At 43.3% G+C, this 22,690-nt stretch overlaps 1 protein-coding gene across 2 annotated transcripts; it reads left to right on the top strand.

Moving 5' to 3' along the window:
- Nucleotides 1–2,245: 2,245 nt before the first annotated feature.
- On the top strand, nucleotides 2,246–22,522 carry LOC110975035 (choline/ethanolamine kinase-like). 2 transcript variants are annotated; one of them, XM_022227125.2, is made up of 10 exons: nucleotides 2,246–2,488; nucleotides 6,946–7,093; nucleotides 8,365–8,535; nucleotides 10,664–10,797; nucleotides 13,087–13,191; nucleotides 14,854–14,912; nucleotides 17,261–17,348; nucleotides 17,820–18,086; nucleotides 18,250–18,331; nucleotides 19,102–22,522. In XM_022227125.2, the coding sequence occupies exons 1-10, from the start codon at nucleotides 2,376–2,378 to the stop codon at nucleotides 19,165–19,167; spliced, it is 1,233 nt and encodes a 410-aa protein (XP_022082817.2). In that variant the 5' UTR covers nucleotides 2,246–2,375; the 3' UTR covers nucleotides 19,168–22,522. The 2 variants fall into 2 exon arrangements, with proteins under 2 accessions (XP_022082817.2, XP_022082818.2); XM_022227126.2 differs by lacking the exon at nucleotides 6,946–7,093 and having other exon boundaries at nucleotides 2,248–2,488; nucleotides 8,313–8,535.
- The last annotated feature ends 168 nt before the right edge of the window (nucleotides 22,523–22,690 follow it).

Below are 22,690 nucleotides of genomic sequence, written 5' to 3'. Positions count from 1 at the left end.
TAAAGTGAGCTAGATCATCAATGTTGCTAACCGGATGAAAGTTACCAAGTACCGGCGTAATTGAGTACCCGTACACGTGGGGTTAAAAAAAATCTCGGCCCTCTTCCCCAACCGTGGCAAGCTCAAACTACGCATGCACCCATTAAGTATTATTATTCATAACGATAAAAAGCTAATGTACTTCCAGAGGGGATGATTTCACTGCACACCCTTCAGTAAAAAAAGTAAATTCTTGAACTTGTGCCAAATGAGTAGATTAGTATGGAGCTCTGGAAGTGCCATCCGACTTGTTGAGATCCTGACTTATTTTTCTCAGGATGACGGCATAATCATGAAGGCAAATCGTTGACATCCTGAGAATACACATTATGGGATGACGACATCCTTAGCGTATAATTTATTCCTTGACGTCAACACCCAGCAAAGTGTGATGTCTACCCTTTACAATGTCGACATAATCCCATGCTAAATTATCTCAGGATGTCGTCGTCCAGCTTTAAGGATATTATCAAGATGTATTTTTTTTTTTTAAGATATTGTCATTCCATGGTATGTTATCTCAGGATGTTGTCATCTCCATTCGAGGATGTCTTCATCCTGCGATAAGACATCTCATGATGTCGCCATATTGCCCGTAATATGTCGCCATACTGAGATAAAATACGTCATTATCTCGACAAGTAGGATGACACTTCCAGAGCTCCGTAGGAATCCTTTGTCTGACTCACCAACGGTTTATTGACCGGTTCCGGGATATAAAAACCAGCACGTGCACAAGGTCGGGATATTTTGACGGGTTGCTGCTCATCCCGATGAGAAGTTTCGCCATTCGAGAATGGGTGATAGCCAGTTCTCAAACGGACAATTTGAAGAAACTGTCGCTGCTCCCGTTGAGCTACGCAGCAGATGAGAGCCACGGCGCACATGATGGCCTAAACACGCACGCACGGCGGGTTCATAAAAAATTTGTTATTGTGTTTTGTTTGGAAGATAATCTTACGATAAATCTAATCTACTACTGAGTTTATTTGTAAGAGTCAGGTACAACTGGACAGAGGAAATCCTCCCCGATTTTCTCCGATATCTTCGCCTTCTTACCGCGCCTGGCATTTGGGAGTTTTTCTGTGACAGGCCAAAAGATACCAACCATTTTGAGAAATCTTTAGGTACCCCCCCCCCATGGTCACGTGGCACAAGTAAAGGAGGAATTCTTTCCGTCTCCAAACATTTCCGAAACGGCCAAAATTTACTTTTCAAGCACCATTGTCACGTCATATTTACGCAATACAAGGCGTGTATAAATTGTTTCATTTTGCAGATTTCCCCAGCTGCATTACACTTATCAAGATGTATTTTTGCAGTACCCGCTGCTTCATTTGACTCGGACCGGCCAGCCGACCCCGGCAAGCTCGGTGGTCGAGTGGTTAAGACATCTGCACTAGTAAGCAGGAGGTGGTGGGTTCGAGTCCCACCCAAGTAAGCTTGTGAGGTTTTTTTTCGCAAGCTCTCGGACAAGCACTGAGCATACAGTGCTTATAAATATACGTTGGGTAAGGGCAAACCCGTTATATATAATGCATTACACTTCTGAGAAAATTCTTCACTGGTATTTTTTACATACTGATCCCCAATTAAGGACGACTTTGAAAACGCTGACAGTTTAACAATTAGTGCACGCTGCATCTAAATCTAGAAGGACACAAATTAGACATGACCTCAAACTTTGGCTTGCACAATATCCATTCATCACTTCCAAGACATTGTGCCCCGTGCAGAGATCGACGCGTCTTGGGGAACTTGCGAAGTACAATTTTTTTCCTAAACAAAAATCCTTTGTTGGATCAATTAGTGAATTAACATTTTGATTCAGTCCCACACTCCGTTGAGTGATTCCAACACGTTCTTTGATTGACACAACCTCTGGATCACAGCCTGTCCTCATTAAAAAAATACTAATTCAACTTTCATTTGTTTTTAAAATGCATTGCATTTTACACAAAGAAACACCATGGTGAAGGAATACTTTATTCAGAAGATAAAAGCTATCAAAAAGACATTTTTATGCATTTTCAGCCAAATCCACAGTGGTGGTCATTATTTTGATTTTGCACCATTCGCGAACATATCGCCGTTCGGGAATGGGTACTATGAAACGTTTGACTCTGGAGGTCGCTGTCTGACGCAACTGCGCACGCACTTGCGGTGACCCGACCGCACGCACGTGAATTATGTCGCAATAAAGTCATCAGACATGTAAATAGGATGGACCTTTGGTGCACCGACGACGCGTGACGCCTGATGAGTTGCACATTTGCTACATTTACGAAGAACGGAGGCCACTGAGTTATAAACCGATATTGCTGGGGTGAAAAAGTATGGCCAAAGTGCCCGAGGATACCCAGGTGAAAGCGTACAACTGGTGCAGGGATTACTTAGGAGGGACGTGGAGAAGAATCAAGTTCAGCGACTTCCAAATTCGCGATTTACGGTGAGTGAATTGAAAGAGGGAAGTAGTCTACTCCGAACGGGTCGTACTAATCATGGAGGAAGGAACCTTCCTCCATGTACTAATCAGCGTCAACACACCGTCAACACGCGTAAACACATTGATAGTAACGTCAACACACCGCCAACACTTACAAAATGCATTGAAAACAGACGTATCGAACTGTAATGTATATGCTTAGGAATAATTTCTATTTAATCGAGTTTACATTTTACTACATTTCAAGGGAATTTTTTCACGCGAAAAAATTGTCTCTGAACAGACTATAGTAAGACACTATTGCTGTACCATGTATACATGTGATTCGGGGCAAGCTTTTGCATAGCGACCAACATCTCTGGAATTGACTGGTTCCTTTGTGCCCTTCTTATCCATTGGGAACAGTGTTTTGTTGCAAGGCGTCTCTTAAGTCTTATGTACATGTAACTAAGCAAAAGCTTGCCCCGAATCACAAGGTATAGCAACAGTGGTTTTAGTAAGGAGAATTCAAGTTGTTATGTTCACATGAATTTAACAAACTCAGTGTACCAGATGTGGGTCAAACATGTCAAAGTTAACTCGCAAAAGGCTAATTTATGTACGTGTACGTGTCCTTGTTTGTATTTTGGCACGTTTTGTTACTCTGTGTCTGTCTGGTGAGCTTGTTGTTTTATGATCATGCAGGTAGGGCGTACATGATGTACGTAGCTCAAAATACATGTATGAGGATTAGGATGTTGAAAGGCAAAAGCTATGAATAATATCTACAGAATGATAGGCCTAAATACATGAAATGTGTCAACCTGTCCGTACAGTTTGCAACCATCCATACATGCATGTGCACGTAGCTTGCGTCCTTGGAGATGTAATTTCAAAAGATTCGTCGTGGTCTCCTCTACCTCTATATATTAACCCTCCTTTTGCTGTAACCGTCAAAAACAGTCAAAAATTCCTTCCAATTCCCCTGTACAGTACATTGACATACAGTGTACATGTATCATATGTCACTTGACTGATTTTGATTTATAGGACAACTGTGTTGAGAACGCATCCTTGCATAGGAGGGTTAAGCCAAATAAGTAAGTAGGGCTTTGATACAGAACATGACTTGGCTTTGCGAGACCTATCCTTTCCAGATGTGATCAAACAGCTTGAGAAGAGAGCCAACAAAAGTCAAAATGTTGATTTGACCACAATTGAAATATGCAGCCACAGTGCCGGATCCTCAGCAGACAAGTCATAAGTGAGGAAGTGGAAAAAGCACAGTGGCCGGCCACAAGATTTGTAACAGGTGACTACAACACAGGCTAAAGCAACATCAAGTTTTCACTAGACGTCGCAAAAGCTTCAGTAGCCAAACATCGTATAACAGCCCTTTGGACTCACATTGCTCCATCCATAGAGGGTTACCATGGTTACTGTTGATACTCCTCACTACATGTACATGTACGGGACATCACCCCAGTAGAAAGATAAAGGAATTGATGTAATCAGTGCCACGCCCACTTGCAGGGCTGCATTCAGGCATATCCCAAAAGTTTTTTCAACGATTGTAGACCAGAATGAGTGCATGTAGCATCATCTCGATGTAAGACGGCCCTAGGATAACATCTTCAGTCACGAGCATCATTTCAGGCTTGCCTTTCACTGACGTTGAAATCAAACTGGGTGGTGATGCCCAGCGGCGATGTCTATTGTCTAGTCAACTCTATTGGTTGCGAGACACCCTACTCTGCCATCACGTCAGTGAACTGGTTTGGCTAAGTCCACGGCATCATTTCAGCACCAAATGAATATAATTGTTAACGGGGAGTGTTGGAAAAAGCCAAAAGTTCAATGCAGTTTTGCCCCGGTTTAATATGGGGATACATGTACACCGTATGATACATGTACAATGTATGTTCGCAGAGAAAGTTGAAATTTGTTACAGGCTGCGTAAAATAAAAGGGGAGGGAAAAAAAACAAACAAGGCAAATGGAAGGTCCCCCCCCCTTGTGGCCCGAGCTACGTACAATGTAAATTCATAGTGGCAGTGTTGAAGAAATGAACCAGACATCCAGACCAGTCCGTAAGGAAATGGGTTTCTCATACATAAGTCTCCTGTGAAAAATTTCTCCAGGGGCATGAATCCTAAAAACAAACAAATCCGTCACACCACCACAAAACAAAAACCCCTCTTGTGACAAGGAGTACCAGTACATGTAAATGAATAACAGGATCCAATCCAATTTGCATATATATGCATTGTATACAAATGCACAGGTACGTGATGTCTGGTTTATCAATGGGAGGTCACTCAGGTCAGTCAGAGGAGCCGTGGGGTTAGACTGCACTAATTTAAGCACTATTGAAAACGGTGTTGCGAGCAACCGAAGTCCCCAATGCCGAGCTCTAACAAAAAATGATGTGTTGTTGGGTCCTTCAGATTTCAATTGATTTTCAAATCTTAGTAGATTAGATTTTTAATTATTCACCTAGAACAAAGTCACCCCTGTAAAAGTGAACGTTCCCAAGTCTGTCAACAGCCATTTTTCAAATGACATCCCCCTACTTTCTCAGGCTCTGCGGACAATTTTTGAATGGCATTTTTTGCCTGCTTTATCCTCGACAGGAAGCCCCGGATCCCAGGCAGTTGATTCTGGGCCATGATACGTGTAAAAACTATCCCGCAATTTCATGGGCCACACAAAAACTTTTTTCAAACAAAACTGCGGGGGTACTGTTAATTTCAGCACCCTGGCCCGGCGGAGAATTTGCCTTGAACATGCTGAAGTGGGACGGTGCACCCTTTATGGGTGCAGCCAAGCAGATGGGTGGCAGGGTACTCTGCAATTGTGCCTTGCAAGTTGTGTCATTTATGCAACCCTAGATGGACATGTACATGTACCGGTACATGTACATCAAATCATGTGTACATGTACACGTAGTTTCCTATTCGTAGTGGGATAGAATTTTAAGAGACATGTACATGTACCCTACTTGTGCATACATGTACATGTACATATGCAGATTATTAATGCAGAAACATAGGCAAATCGAAATCCAACCAATTATTGCTCATGCACATGTCCACATACATGTACATGTGTACGAGTCCATGGGTAATTCCAGAAATTAAGCGTCAAATTAACATTTGACATTTTTGTGTCCCCGACGCCCCGTTACATCTGACCTTTGTTATTAAATTTGACATGGAAATATCGTCGGAATTGATTTCAAACTATTAATTACCATTTGTTATGCAGGTAATTTGTATTAATCCATCACCCGTCGACAATTCGAAACGTGTTCTGAACTTACAAAATCATACATGTATGTCAGATGTGACAGGGACACGAAAAAAAAAAATGTACCCAGGGGTTGAAATTAACTGTGGTCCGCTGGCCGGAGGCCAGAAGAAGTGGGCGGACCAGCTGATCTGATAAAACTGGTGGTCCGGTGGGCCACTACAAAATGCACTTGACAAATTTACTAAAGTTTCGAAGAACAGAAAAAAAAGATCTGCCTACCGGTACATGAACATACATATGTAGATGCATTAACCGAATCAGCCAGCACAGCTGTTGATGAATGTGTGCCGAATGAATAATCTTTCATTAAAATGAGAAATTGTGTTGATTTTGTTTCACATGAAAGTGAACCAACCACATTTTTTGCACCTTAAATTTTGGGTGATGGTGCTCAATCATGCATGTGACCCTGGACAAGAAACCTCCGGTGTCATTTAAAGGCATGTAATCTCTACTTTCAAGTGATACCATGATCCTTGCTGAAAGGTTTATAGTATGGTGTAGTAACCCCTTAACCCTCACTCCCCAGAGTGATTTACACTAGGAACCATACCCATTCACACAAATTCCAACACCATATGGTAAACTGTGCACAAAAACTGTTGGACTCTGTCTATTTTGGGTATGCCTGAACCCATGTTAAAGCACAAGCAGTTTAGGGGTACATTACCCAGTGTTACAAATTCACACCTTTTACTGGTGTTCAATTCCGTGTGGTTGGGGAAGGTTGTCAAGGGTTAAAGTTCGATTACATTTTTTCTGAAACACCCTGTACATGTAATGTACCAGTACCTCAAGGCCGAAGAGGTTCACGATGTCAAAGATTGAAAGCTTTCTTGTCAACATTGACAAGGTTCATTTTTCTGTCATTACAACGAATGCGCATGGAGAAATTGTAAAGAAAAAGTACATGTACCCTTAGGTACATGTATCGGTACATACATGTATGTACACTGTACAGTGTACCCGTATCAGACTGCATCTTTTGATCTGTGCTTCTCAAAACTAAGAGTTCGCATGCTTCAATTTTTAGCCCTGCAGTGCATGAAGTATTGGAAGAGTTGGACTACTGCATCCCAAAATAGCGTGACCCTGCACGTTAAAAAAACCTCAATCTTGACAATTTTGATTTGATTACTGATGGTGTCTGTACATGTATGCATTTCGCAGGGGACTTAGTCCGCAATTTGCCCCACGCCATTTTGTCTGTGTCCTGCCCCCCTGGGTTGCTTGTGCCGACATCAATGAGCCTCGCAAGGCTCTGCTCCACCTGTATCGCCATCCAATAATCACAGGGACATCGCCCAGCGCCAAGAAGGTCGGAGTTTGTTTGCCTGCTACAGTGTAGAAGGACCACCAACGTGGAGTGGGTCCGGGAAGTGAGGGTGGTTGTGGTGTCTTTTTTAGTAGAACTGGGCTGAGGTTGTCTTGGCCCAAACCTGGGCGGATATTTACATGTGACATCTACACGTGTTCGTCGTCTTTGCTCTCGCTATCACCTTCCCCGTATCCTTCAGATTGCACCAGGTTTTGGGAGGTTTTTTCGGGGGGAAGGGGTTAAGAAAGGTACCGTAGAGCCCAGTCACTCCTGTTGGTCTGTTTCTCAACATTGGGCTTGTTGCCCCTTGAGCCCTTGCTAAGAAGGTGTCATTGGCTTGCTACACATTTTGGTAGGATTCAGGATGGTTTATAGAGAAATTGATACGAGAGTCAACGTAATAAGGCTGCAAACTTGCACGAAGGTGAACTGAACAAGGCAGATTGCTGCAGGAAATTTTAGCTTACATGCCTACCATCTGAAGCGCATGCACTGGTATATGTGTATGTGTACAGTGGTAATGGTTGACGTTGGCAAAACTTGACCGAAAATGGTGGCTGCCAGGTTCCATTTTCCCACAAAGCAAAATCATGGAGGAATATTCTTCTGTGGTTAAGTGCAGCAGTAGTGTGAACCTTCCTGAATCCTCCAAAATTCTCACTTCTGGGCAGCAATTGGCAAAGTGCATCAATGTACTGGTAAATGTACATTTGAAGTTCCTGTATCTCTGTAAAAGTAAACAGGAACGACTTCACTCTATTTTGCGAAACCCAGTAGCATCCCCTGGGCAGATTTTGAAGGATCTAGAAAGGTCCAAATCAGAGATTTGTGGGCTTGGACTCGAGCCTTCTGTGCCAGCTTGTCTTTGGGCGGCAGTTGGTCTGAAAGACACTCCTCCACCCTCGCTGCCTCTGGACCTGTTCCACACCTGTGACTTGCTCTGTGAAAATGACTCTGAGCAAAGGTTGATACATGAGGGAAAGATACTTCCACTTTGGTTTTTTTTAACACATTTCAAATTTTTGCAAGCAGACTTAAGTGAGAATAACAACACCTACCTCCAAAGAATTGAAATGACCTCTGACTCGTTTTCACAGAGTAGGTCACCACATTGAACTAACCAGGGTTTTACTAACGTGCACCTCCTTTGGTCTTGTTCCCTTCTCTCTCTTCCCTCCCTCTTCCTTTGCCGTGTGCGATTCCGTCCACCCCACCTCAGAGCCGGACTGAGTAACTACCTCTATCTCTGCTCTCTCCCGTCCAATGAAAAGGGCCGGAAAAATGAGCCGGCGCAGGTGATGCTGCGGGTCTACGGTGAGATCTTCTACGAGAGCGACGCTCCGCTGCTGGACACCATCATCTTCTCCCTGCTGTCGGAGCGGCAGCAGGGGCCCAAGCTCTACGGGGTCTTCCCTGAGGGGAGATTGGAGCAGTACATTCCCGTGAGTTACAACTTTCCATTCTTTCTTCCCATTTTGCTGAGGGTTTCCCTGCACGGAAAAACCGGGGAAAAACAAGGGAATCGATACAAATTTCTGGGTGTAAGAAAGTGAAGGAAGTGTGTGAAAATAACATAAGCCATGGAAATACATGTACGTGTATTAACCCTCCTATGCTGAAGTCAACTCTTTGGGTCACTTGATAAACACCTCAAAGAAGCACAGCTGTGTGGTGTTGTGCACTGCACCAACATGCAAGAGAGTGACCTTGGGCACTTGTGCATATTTGTGCTGTAAAACTAAAGGAGGGTTAAGTTATGAAATTTGTGAAGATCTACACTGTACATGTACATGTATACTGTACACATGTACCGGTACATGTATGTACATGTATTTTGCCTACCACACATTCCATGAGAAATGTTAGTTTTGTTCCTGTCCTGTTCGTGTTGCCAATTTCAGCGAGCAAATTTTACTCTTAAAACACCCACTGGGCCGACAGACTGAGGTTAGTGCTTATAACGTCTGTCTTGCAGCAAGAACACAAGTACAAGCCCAGTGGTGAAGTGTTTTTCTGGCGTACAATGGACATTTCCTGCATTGACCCTAACACTCGTCAGTCCTCCAACAGGTGAAGGATCGAGGAGGGTTAGGGTTAAATCTACAAACTGCTCTGAATTTGTCATTTCAAAAAGAAACTCTGCAAGCTTAGTAAAATTCCTTGGAGAAAAGTATGGGTATTACATGTACATGTACACGACTTTAACGATAGTACACGATCAACGAGTCAGTTCATAATTACCCTGCTTTTGTCTCTGGGTCAGTCTTGTACATGTTGTATGTTCCAGAAGTCCAGTTGTTGCGTAGTCCAGTTGTCTAGTTGTGTAGAGAAGCGCAGAAATTTATCAACCCCAAAAATGTGACCTGGCACGAAAAAATGAGCATAAAAATCAGATTTTGCTTTTACCTACGTACGGTAGTTTGAGGGTTCAAAGTCAAATATTGAAGTGAAGGTCAGTTTTGGGGCGTCATATTTGGAAAGAGTAGCCCGTCTATTTAATTCCAAATTCTTTGAACAATCAGATTTTAAAAGTGTCATATTCTCAGCAATTTCGGTGATAGCATTATTCGTGCTCTGTCAGAAATGTAGAAGCAAAGATGCAAAGCTGCAAAGCTGCCAGAATAACTTGTCACCTTATCCTTTTACCCTAAGTGTTCCATGTACATACATGTACCACTGGAAAGCTCTCTCTCTGGTGGATTCAAAAATACCCATAATTCCATTTTTGAAAATTCCAACTTTCAGTTCATTTTGTGGTGACAGGTCACAAATACTTGCATTGAAAACAGTGTTCACGGTTCTTCTTCATTCTTCACAAAAATTCCCCTCAAACTGGTATCCAGAAAGAGGTAGAACCTTTTGTAGACGTAGTTTAGTCCATGCAAGGCTCTGACAACCGCATCATTTTTGCGTGATGTGGACCTCTTTTGTTCGTGGGTCCTCATTAAGTGCATGTACAGTTGAACCTCCTTCGTGAGAGTACTGTCAGTACAAGTTTCATGCTTATAACAAGGACATTTATAGGTCCCAACTTTCATTTTCATTCCTGATAATAAGTTCCTCTCACATGTACAGGGCGCCAGCTGCCGTTCGCCATTCTCACCGATTGGGGAATAGTTGTAATTTGGACTATTATTTCATTGGCCTGATGAGAAAAGTTGGCGATTATTTTGCAAATTTAGACAAACCTTACCACTTGTTCGTCACCGAAATGTCATTTTTTAATTTCAACTTTCACGAACAGTTCCCATTGATGTTTGCTGTCACATTGGTGAAAACACGTGTGCGAAGCTCAGTGCATTAAACGAAGCTGCTCTGGTTCCCGCCGCGCCGCGCACAAGCAACGGAACGCGTGATGGAAATGTAGCAGCCAGAGCCAGTCTATACACGTACTGTCCATTCCCGTCGATTACTCTACATCAGCCGTACACGCATATCGCATGCAACCCTAAAGCTGCAGGTCGAAAAAAACATTGATGTTGCAAGAGGTTTTCTTCAAGTTAATTCACAGAACTTGGTCTCTTATTTATGTACGTATTTTCTGTGAACATGTATCTTTCCGGCTTCTAGTCCCGATGCCTGACCACAGCAGAGCTGTCCGACCCGAAGTTGTCGGTGGAGATTGCGGAGAAGCTCGCCAAATTCCACCTCCTGGACCTGCCGCTGTGCAAGGTGCCCAGATGGCTGAATCAAGTCATGGACAAGTAAGTCAACGGATGGTTCGTCTTATTATGAAGGCCTAGTGTAAGACCGAGAACCCTGAGCGGAGTTGCTAGTCACTGGAAGTTGTCCATGAATTCTTTATAATGGGCGCTGCGGCTTATGAAGATGACATGTACATGTACTAGCAGTATGGAATCACTCTGTAGAGGTGGACTGTGTGTTGACTTGAAGGTGGCCCGTTGAGCTCCGCCTATCGTGGTCTCTAATATCGTTATGTGGGAGTGCCCCCAGATTGTTACAAAATGTACCTGTGAGGTTGTGGTACTTGTATGAAACATCGTATAAATTCCAGTCATGTAACCCGTAGTTGTGACATTGGGTGGATGTGTTTTGGGCTAATTAACCCTAACAGTCCCAAATCCTCCGATTTCAATATGATTCTATATACACCCTAGGGGTTATATACAGTTGGTTAGTTATTTAAAAATTTGGCAAGTATTGTCCACCTTTATATAGTCGTAGTACATGTGCATATGCCATCCCTGAACCCTTGACGTTCAGTGTTTGTGTGGGCTGGTATCAGGGTATTTTGTAGCCTGCTTTTCTGCTGCCCTTGGGAAACCTCCCCACATATGTTCACTTCCATGCCATTGTGCGCCACTTAAATGTAGTTTTGATTACGCGCATGCGCACTTCATACATGTATGTTTGAATATGTTTCAGCTTAAGACAATGCTAGTCGCTGTGCATTAGCCCATTTTAAGAGGGCTTTCAGAGTTGTGGCTACGTCTATTGTCAGTGCGTCCCCAATGGGATGAGACCTAGACCTAGCCCAAGACAGATGATTTGGATGCAGCATCAATTAATATGATTGATAAAAAAGCCTGAAAATTTATATTACATGTATATGAGTTTTCCCACAGTTATGCTCAGTAAAACAGTACTCAGAATGGGCTTCTAAAGAAGCTCATTGCAGATTTTTTTAAAATGAATAAATTGAGTATTTTGAGCCCAAGTTCCATGAAAATGTACGTAATTCGTATTGGAACATGTGTCGTGTCAGTACAAAATTAATAATTCTGAATCGTAAAAAAAAATTCTGCTCTCAGATAATCACCTTGAGGTGTTCAAGGAGACTGCTGGCTTTACTTTCATAGGTCTCATTTATTCCAAAAATGGGGGTGACAGGGAGTCCAGCGAACTACGTGAATAAAATAAAAACAATTATGTGGGCAGCGCAAATATGTGTCCCAGATCAGTCTGAATAAAATAGCTCTGCTAGCCTTCACAGTGATAGCACAAAGCCCAATTGTTTGGGATCAAGGATGGGACCTTGGCCGGCTGGTAACAGGTAACTGTCTTTTGTCATGTTTGGGTGAAGGCCCTGAAATACTCTTGAGAGGGCGACTACGCATTATGAAGCAAACTATGGGACAGAGAGCACTCCCCTGCCTTGGCGTTGGTCATTTTTATTCTGGTACATGTGTCTCAGGAATTCTTTTCAGCCGTCTGGGGGGGATGCGTTAAGTAACAATCGGCAGGAGTGTGTATAGGGATTGGACTTGTTGGGGGGGTACCCCTCTGTCCCATTTCGTGCCTGGTATATGACTACAGAGAAAGAGGTTTCCCTTTAGAATTAGTCTCCCATGTTGATCACAGCCTTCAGTCTGTCTGGCCAAGCGAAAATGTAGTTGTGTTTCCTTTGAAGGAAATTGTGGTGCTGAAGCAGTTAAACATTTTTTATTCCACTGTCAAATTGTTTGCCAAAGATTTTAAGGTGCATTGATAGTCAATTTTTTGGCCCGTTTATTTGTAGAAATTAAGAGTCGATTGTCAGATTTAGATGTGCATGCACTGCAGTCGGCCTGACAAGTGCAATATAATCAGTAGGATGTTGAGTGGTTGAAGACATCAGACATGTACAGATGTAACTCTTTGATGGTGTTTGACCATTTCTGAGCATGCAGGTGCGATATGTGCTTGTAGATTTTGTTTGTGGCCGTTAGCCAACTTAGAAACGCATACACCTGTCTAGACAATTCAGAGGAGACGCTGTTCCAGCGGGGGCCATCACACTCACAGGCACATGTTAACTTGAGCGCCCGCGCCAACACTTTGGCAAATCATGACACCCTAATGGTCGAAGCGGAATGTAACACGCGTACCACTTATGTGCAAACAGGATGGCCTCGTAGTAATGGCTTCTAATTCTTTTCGCCGAAATCGTCTGTGCAATTGTGCATCGATCAGTGTTTGCAGAAAGGGCTTGGGATTTGAGACGGAGTCAAAACCAAACTGACTGACTCCTGACCTTTCACCTCTGACCCCAGGTGGACCAAACTGGCCCTCACTCTGGAGCTGGAGAGTCCCGAGGACCAACGGCTTCTGGAGGAGATCAGGTCGCATGACCTCACCCAGGAGGTCGCCTTTGTCAAGTGAGTTACAGTACTTTTCGTGATTTGGCCCCTTGCATTTACGCCAAAATTTTCTTTACTCTGCCTCAGCATTTCCAACGCAGTTTTTGCAGAGTTGTGTTTGTGGGAAACATTTTCACCTTTCCGACAATTGTTTTTTTTTTTTTACCCAGCCCTATTTTGCTCTGTTCAGTTCCGTGGGTGATACTGGTAGTTAGATACATGCATAATATCCAGAAGCTCTCTCCTCCATGACAGTGGATTGATCTTATTTAACAACCTGGTGCGTGACCAGTGTCCACCGGACGTGCGGTACATGTATGCATTTATCAAGAAAATAAGCTTCCCACGATGCTTTGTGCTTCCTCTGTGCTACCTACAGCAGCAAGAAAGGCTGTGTCCAATCTCATGGCTTTGTCTCTTTGACAAATCTTTGTTCCAGTGTTGTACATGTAGGTCATAAATATTCCTACGACATTATTTTGCCTCATTTGGATTTTAAACGTTGAAATATCTTACTTGTACATGTACATTCTTCTAAAAACTAGGGCTAACCTGTCGGTGATCGCACTTACTTTAATTGTGCTTTTCAGCCGTCATTACATAACATTAGCATGCGTACATGTACCGTAGATACTTTGCACGATGTTCTGCAGTGGTAATGCAGACAGCCATTCATTTGATGAGCCTCCAGCATCGGACCTGCAAGTTGGCAGATCTTCACTGGTGACGTTAGTGGTGGGACGCTGTGCCTCTGTCGTACTCTTTTAATATTCACCCAAAATTTCTGTGAGCTTTAAATTTGTTTTCCTATCAACTTTACGTAGCCTGCGTTTTACTGATTTTCTCAGATATTTTTTTTTTTTAATTTTGGGTCTGTTTCATGGATCTTCTGAAATGCACCCCTCCCAAGTCCTCCACATTTGTCCAGCAGGATTTTAAGAGGTCTCTGAGGATCGAGGCATGTTCATCCGGGTTGTGGCGCTTGATGCTCACTGAAAGCAGGTGTAAAATGGAAGCTGCCACTGTACTTGTATCTCCATTTCAAGATTCGATGAGTTTGGAGGATTTGGGAAGGTTTCTAGTGTTCGGGCCTCTGGGATTGTGGGTGCAAAATTTGGCCAAAACAGTTTTGCCAACTGCGAGGCCCGGACTTGCCTCTGTTATGTGATTATTAGGGCAAATGCTATCACTGAAGATTATGTTGCTTGGCTGTGGGAAGGAATGATGGTTCCCTCGGCAGAAATGGGTCATTCTGTAAATTTTGGGGGTCCAAAAAGTGTGACACTTTTGTGATCGTGGTACACCTGACCTGTGCGATTTGATTGAAATTAACTTCAAATGAATTTTTGAGTTTTTGTTTGGCAGGTAATTTTCATGACTCAATCGCTCTCGGAAATCAATGCGTTCTAAGCTCACAAAAAATCATGTGTCATGTGACAGGGACTCCCAAAAAATTGGACTCCAAATTTATAAAATGACCCAAGTCCGTGTGTTTAACAGCTCCACGAAACCAGTCACCCAATGTTTGTATTTCTGTTAATAGCAGGCAGGTGTAACTTCTTTTTTTTCCTCCCTTTTGTGTTTGGTTTTTTTTTCTTGTCAACTGAGACTAACCTGTATTTTCTCTTCTTTTTTCTCCCTCCCTCTGCTGTTGTCCGCCTCTGTTTGTCGTCTTCGCAGGGAACTGATTGCGAACACCAAGAGTCCCGTAGTTTTCTGTCATAACGATTGTCAGGAAGGTATGAGCAATCCTCGCCGCTTCTCACCAGGGGGGAGAAACATGACTAATCAAACGTAGCTGACCAGCTGAACTGACTGATGTCCAACTTCCTGCCCAGGCAAGGGGGATAGTCCGTTCAAGGGCGGAGCCGTGATCTGTCGGGGGGATTATTATCCAGAGCTCACAATAAATCTTTTGGGTTTTTACCTCCCCTCCTTTGCTTTTTGTCTCTGACAGAATGTGTAGCCTAGCAACTGGTTTCCGTGGCAACTTATTGTCTTTTTATGTCCGGGATGAAGAACCTGGCCTTTGCACTGTGAATGCTGCAGACAGGGCCCCAAGGGACACGCTGTGCTGAGACACAGCCCGTGCATAGGTTTGACGGGTCAGTCATCCTCCGGTGGAGGTCACGCACGCGGTCTTGATTAGCCCCTACCAGATGAATCACTGGAAATGCTGTCGCAGTGTTTGGGACTCGCTCAGTTGAAACATGTTCAATTTTCACCCCCTGACTCAAAATCAAGATGCCTGTTACACGGTTACGCTTCTCAGGGAGGTGTTTGAAATTCCATTTCTATGGGTACACACGTACACGTAACCATGATTTCATTGTCGGAATTCAGGTGCAAGTTAAATTGATATACACATTCTAATTCTGTTCTGAATTATGCAGACACTATGTATGATGTGCTTTCATTGCGATGTCCACTGGTCCGAGACATATTTTTCATCGGCATTAGGATGGAAAGAGCTTGTCCCATTTTGATTCTGTGCCTGGAAAAGAATTCCAAGACCGATGAATGCACATGTACGCGTGTACATTTTAAAAGGCATTCTGATTTTGTCTTTGTTCCACATTATTGCCACCGCGATGGGTGAAGCCTTCCCTCCCAAAAAATCAGAGGGTAAACTCAATCTATTATATTTGGATACAGGTGTATCTGCACCTGTACATGTATATATACATACAGAATCCCAAATCAATATCCTACATGTAGGAACCCATGGAGTGTCCTAGTTTTGTTTTCCCGGGGAGGATGGGGTGTGGGCTTATTGATTTTGCCTCCTTAAACCTGATTTTGGGAGAGTTGTATTTTGCATGCATTTATGAATCAACAATCTAGGTGACCCAAAAAAAAAAGCGGTAAATAATACCATTGTACACATGCGATAGGAAGCCAGACAAAATAATTCAATAATGCGACGCCAACCTCAGTGTTTGCTTTATTTCACTAACACTGTGCCGACCATTGATTCTGCATTATGTCAGAAACACTGCGCCTGCTTCATGTGTAGGTTTTGCTTTATTTCAGTAATGCCATGCCTGTAGTAGGTTGTTCCTATCTTGGCCAGCAAAGGCATTTGGACAGACAGGCAGAGTTTTAGTCAAAAATTTACATGCCCTTTGACCGACAGTGGTGCATGACAGTTTCTACAGCCGGCACATGCATTTTATCTACATATCCATGGCCATTGACCAGTGCATAAAGCACTGAGGTAAATTTGACAGTTTTCAGAAATGAAGCGGTTTTAAGGAATCGGGTCTTGGATCTTGTTAAAAAACTCACTGTCCAGGTTAGTGTAAACCTCTCGTAACGGAAATTGTAATCGATGGGAGAAAGCTGCCTAAGTGACTAGTTTGCTTAATTGGGTCGGTTAGATGATGTACTTGCATGGAGAAAAAGATTTTAAACAGGATATGGAGGTATGACCCAGTGTTTTAAAAAAATTTGGATGATTCTGTTCATGTGTGGGTGTCTCTTAGCTGTTTCAAAAGTTTACTGTAAAACTCATTTTAGTTCATATTTCAGCATCTGCACTCCATTAACCTTCCTCCTTTTAACTCTTGCCGATCTGCAAAGTAGATGCACGTGCAGAAGACACAAGGCCAGGTTTTCCTTTTGCCTTCGCCGCATACCGGAAGTGCTGTCAGATTCAGTGGTAATGGTGTTTGCCAATCAGAATTATCAGCGGACATATTTTTTTTCCTTTTGATCAGCAATCACTAATTGATTATTGACTGATTGGTTGAAGACACAGCGGGTACATATCCTTACCGGCCAGAGAAGAGAGCGTTACTTGCTTTCAGTCAGCAGGGAGAGGAGGTGATAGGTCTGTTGCCACGGAAACTGACAGCAGCCGACAGTTGTGCAGACCCGGAGGACCGTCACTGACACCATTCATTGTAGCAGCATCATTGTCTTACCGGTGCATCACGGGATGTTTTCAAAGTCCGCCGGACCAGCCAGCCCATTTCTCGTTTCATCTGTACAATGCACTCATTACCATTTCACTCATACAACACAGACCTAGTTTTAGGTACTAACCGACCCATCTTGTGATTGATTTTTGAATTCTGTTGCCTAGGTAACATCCTTCTTGCTAAGGGGTGCCCAGAGATCAAAGATAACAGCCTCGTGTTGATCGACTACGAGTACGCGAGCTACAACTACAGGTGGGCAAACTGCATTTATCTTGAACAAACTCAGACCCCGCCAATGGTAACGGAAAATTTTATGCCCTGGTTGGTCTTAAGCGGCAAGAGCGATCCAAAACAAAGTGAATAACGGAAAGGAAGTGAGACTTAAACACCTTGTCTCTCTGCATGTGTGTAACAGAAGACCGAAGTGTTGGGTGACATAAGGGGGTTTGGCTGAAATCTTACTGCGTCCCGGTTAGGTTGTTGCCATTTTGTCAGGTTTGAGTTTGGCACCGGGGCCATGGGGCATACTCGGAATGAAGCGCATTGTACACAGGTAGGTCACTTGGGCGATCAGTATCGATGTGGCTGTCTGCAGATTTGTACGCAAAGATCATGTCTGAGTGGTGTGCTGTTCCTTCATTTTAACCTAAGTGACTGTGTTGTACAAAACGTCCGAATTGGTTCGGTTCACCAAGCCGTTGCCGTCTTGCCCTCTGCCCCCAGGGCGTCAGATTTTGCCAACCATTTCTGTGAGTGGACAATTGACTACACTAAGGAGAGCGCCCCCTACTTCAGTCTGGTGCCGGAGGACTACCCGAGCCAGGAGCAGCAACTCCGGTTCATCCGCGCATACCTGGAAGAGTACCACTCGGTCAGGGAGTCCACGGAGGAGGAAGGGCTAAGACTCGGTGCGGGGGAGGGCGACAGCAGCGGTTGCAACCGTATGAGCACTGAGGCCGAAGAGAAACTCCTGCTCAAAGAAATCACAAGGTACTCCATTATTTGAAATGAATCGTCTTTCCATTTTCATTTTTCGGCTTAAAAATAAGGTATTTTGCCAAAAGGTTTTCCTCCTTTGAAGTGACGCCAGCGAGGAAGAATTTAATCACATAAATTTAATCAGTTGTCCACCTGTTTTTGCGTTCATTTCTAGGTTTACACCAGTAATCCACCTTCTCTGGGTGATGTGGTCGTGCGTCCAGGCCAAAGTATCCCACACAGCCTTTGGTTACATGGTAAGGAAGAAGTTTGGGCCCTTTTGACAACTGTGGGGGGCCAAAACAATTGTTTTCAAAATCCCTTAATCTATTTGAACAGGTACAAAGTCACCCAAAGCTTTCACAATCTCTTGTAAGTTATCACAGTCATGATAGTATCTTACAGTTCACTTAGCCAACTCAAGAAAAAACGGGAAAATGTAAGGAGTTGATTCTGTCTTAAAATAAACAGTAAAACCTTGATAAGTCAAACTTGGCCAAGTCCAAAGTCCGCTTGTCTCAAAGTGATGCTTTGCTGCCGCCAAAGGAGTAGGCATTTGTGTACATAAAGTACAGTTCTGTGAGTGGAATTGCCAGTGGCCAAAATCTTGCTTAAGTCCAAGTTTTTGTGACGCTGATCAAAAGACGGCTGTCATTGCTTCAAAAAGTACAAACATGGGACCACGAAACCCTGTTCCGAGTCATTGCTGCTAAGCGCTTGATACCAAGGATGTAGCCACACTGGCCACCGCTAGCTGGCACTGGGGATGAAAGTGGAGCTTGCTGGCCAGCGCAAATTACACATAATTGCTATTTTTTTAGCGTTGAGAAAGAAAATGGGCAATTATATTTTTTAAACCTTGTCAAAAACAGTCGGCACTGAAAAATTCCTAGCTACAACCCTGCTTTTCACTCTTGATCTGCTTGCGTGGCAGGCATTCTGCTTGATTTTCATAGTGGATTTCCACACCCATACCTACCGGTACGGGACCGATTCGATTTCGCTCTTTATTTTGTATCTTTCTCAGGAATATGGTCTGGCACGACTCAAGGAATACTTCCGGACCAAGGCGGCCTTGCCCGATGACCTCTGACACCATTCCTTTTGACATATTTCAGTGCATTCTCCATTTACATGTATATTCCAAATTCAAGTATTTACACAGTTTGATCAAAGCAGCCATAATTGTTTTAGGAGGAGCTGCCCCGCAAGATGTCTGCCATGCAAAGCCTCTCTTGGTTTTGGTGCGCTCTCATGCTTGGAGTTTCTAAACCCGATCATGCATTATGCCACAGGATGCCAGACATTTATGTGCCTTGATTTAAAGTTTCCGAAGAAAATGTTTTTGCCCTGATGGTAGTGGTTATTTCTTTCCATGCAACTCATGTGCCTGCTTAATGCCAATCACAATAAAAATCCAGCAGTGGTTTGATGTATTTGCACTTGAAGTCAACCACTCTTGCGGTGCTTAAATATGTAAAATGATATATTTTTTTTCTATTAATGTCTTTTACCATGTACTGTCTGGTTGAATATTATACGTTAGATTCACCTGTTTGCATTAATTTATTCAGTTTAATATTTAGCCCTAACTCATACGTGAGGTGTGTGTACTCGGGTTTGTCTAGGTTACTTTATTTTTGCATTTTAGCATTTTGTCCGCTGGGATTTCATATTGAGTTGATTATTTTGTAGCCTGGGTTAGTTAGTGAAGTCTGACACATGCCAGCTCTTACATAGTTCCCCTCACCAAGATTTGAAAGTGTTTCAGATTTAGACACGACAGTGTAATCCTCACCGGGGTGACTTGAATATACGTTTATATATTTGGCCTTTATCAGTCACAATTTGGCAGCTGCCTTGAAGAAATTTCAAGTTTAAAATGAATCTTAAAACTAATGCTGACAAGCCAGATGTAGGCATCCTTGACAATACGAATCCTTGCAGTTTGCAATCGAGGTCGTGTGATGACTGGTGTTCCAGTCGAGACTTCTCGAGACCATTGCAAGACCCCTAGTAGGCTATCGCAAGACCAACAAAACATCTCAAGTCCGACTTTTAGTCACAGGCTATTCGAATGAACTCCATTGAAAGCATTCCTTTGTTGTCATCCTTCGCTTCGTTACTTGCGACTGGTCTTGAGATGATCTCGACTGCTGACGATCTCATGATCAAGGAGCCGCACGCATGGTTACATGTATTGTCCCTTTGCACCGTGACAATCCCATAAATCTCAGCCCACCGCGGTTGGCATGACAGACCAGTGCAGCCATTTTCAGGCACTTACTGGCTTGTCCACACCTCCTCAGGCTCACATACATCCATCATGTACTCCCAGGAGGAGTAAAGTCACTCGCCCACAGTCACAGCTGTGCGCCCGTGACTAGATTTGAACCCTGGACCCAATGATCAGAAGTTCCACACCCCATCCACTAGGCCTCACGCCCACGTTTACATGGGACACTCCTCCAGTATTGCACAAGGAGCTTTATTGAATATTTCAAATCATTTCTGCAGTGGATGATCGGGGCCTGTGGCCTAGTGGTTACTGTAACGTTTTATTTGTTCAATTTTGTTTAGTGGAAACTCGTGGGCTCTGCATGATTTCTCTAGATTGGGAGGGGTTGACTGGAGACTTAGCTTTCTTTCCTTTGGTCTTACTCAGATTGAGAAGTTTTTACGTGCTTACCTGGCTCAGCCTGGGAAACGTACTCTACGTTGAGTGCTTTTACGATTTTGTATTCTCACATCTTGTTGCTAAGCATGATGCTAAGCATAAAAAGTAAAATGTTGATGTAAAGGAATTAATAAGAGAGTTTATGATAAGAGTATTTGAAACATGTAATGCTTGCATAATCAGTTATTTCTGCATGTATTGATCATTAAGTATTAATGTAAAACCATTGTCTTTGCCAAGTCACATGTATACCTACAATTATATACTTTCAGTTTGCTGCAAAATCTATTAACAGAACAGAATTATTGTGCAAGTATATGTGTATTGTGCTCATACAGTGAAACCTCATTAACCCTAACCATGCTGAACCCAACAAGGTTATGCAAGATTTCAATGGTTCCTAGGGGGTTAGGGTTGACTCTAACCATGCTGAACCCAACAAGGTTATGCAAGATTTCAATGGTTCCTAGGGGGTTAGGGTTGACTCTAACCATGCTGAACCCCACAAGGTTATGCAAGATTTCAATGGTTCCTAGGGGGTTAGGGTTGACCCTAACCATGCTGAACCCAATATGGTTATGCAAGGTTTCAATGGTTCCTAGGGGGTTAGGGTTGACCCTAACTATGCTGAACCCCACAAGGTTATGCAAGGTTTCAATGGTTCCTAGGGGGTTAGGGTTGACCCTAACCATGCTGAACCCAACAAGGTTATGCAAGGTTTCAATGGTTCCTAGGGGGTTAGGGTTGACCCTAACCATGCTGAACCCAACAAGGTTATGCAAGATTTCAATGGTTCCTAGGGGGTTAGGGTTGACCCTAACCATGCTGAACCCCACAAGGTTATGCAGGATTTCAGTGGTTCCTAGGGGGATTAGGGTTAATAAGAGGAACTTTGTATTAGAAATGAAACAATGAAGATCAAAGGATTGGGACCTAAACATGTCCTTGTTAGAAGCAGAACGTTGTATTAACAGAGCTGTTATTAATGAGGTTCGACTGAAGTTACAAGTAGACTTGATTCAAGTCTGAGATGATGTGCTGTACAGTCAACTCTCGTTATAAAAAATGTTATAAAGAACAGATTTCAAGCATCCCAAGTTCTTGATTTCTTATGTTTTTGTTTTCCCACCCCTGTTATAACAAAGTCCTGGTTATTACTAAGTAATTTGTCTGATCCCTGGAACTTTGTTAGAACGAGAGTCGACTGGACTGACTTCCTTTCTGGCATGGTTCCCAGAGGCCTCTCGGTACATACAGGTGTAGATACATGTGCTTGTCTGATTGGATGGTACCTGGTCCCATGGGCCGCGGGAGTCCGGTTATAAAGGGCACTGGGGAAGTAAGCTTGTATTATGCTGGTTTGGACAGTAAGCAGAATCTGTGACTTGAATTCAGTCTGAAGTTGTGACCAATTTCTAGGGTCATTTTTTTAAGCAGAAATTACTAAGATAAGAAATCATCAGAGAACCAGTCGTTAATATGGTCACATCACCAGCGGCGTAGCAAAAGCATTTTCTTGGGGGTGTGCCAGGGTCAATTTGCCGACTGGTCGTTGGAATGAACTGTGACACTAAAGCATTCCCTTGTCATTGTTAACTTGGCTACTGTACAACTAGGGATGTGAAAGGAGTTGTGTTGGACTCGACTACAGTGCTGTGTCTCATGTGAAAATGCTTGTAAACTGTCATGTTCTCCACTGTTCATATGTACCAAACGTGTATGCGATTACAGTGATGAGAATCAATAAAACTTGACTAGAGGAATGATGAAATGGAAGAGTATGTGATTTGTTGTGGCCTCTATCACGGGGCAGCCATATCTTGCTTTTCTGCCATTCAAACCAATGTAACCAAACTGAGGCTGCGTCCCAATCTCTTCACTTCATTGGAAATTTGCGGAGATGCGACAGACTCGGACAGAAGACCCAGCCTGTAGCTCT

Source organism: Acanthaster planci, linkage group LG20 (assembly GCF_054643075.1).
Source record: "Acanthaster planci isolate LZ-2023a linkage group LG20, COTS_SCS, whole genome shotgun sequence".
NCBI classification, from domain to species: Eukaryota; Metazoa; Echinodermata; class Asteroidea; order Valvatida; family Acanthasteridae; genus Acanthaster; species Acanthaster planci.
Note: the sequence above shows the minus strand (reverse complement) of the source record. Positions and strands in the feature narration are given on the sequence as shown.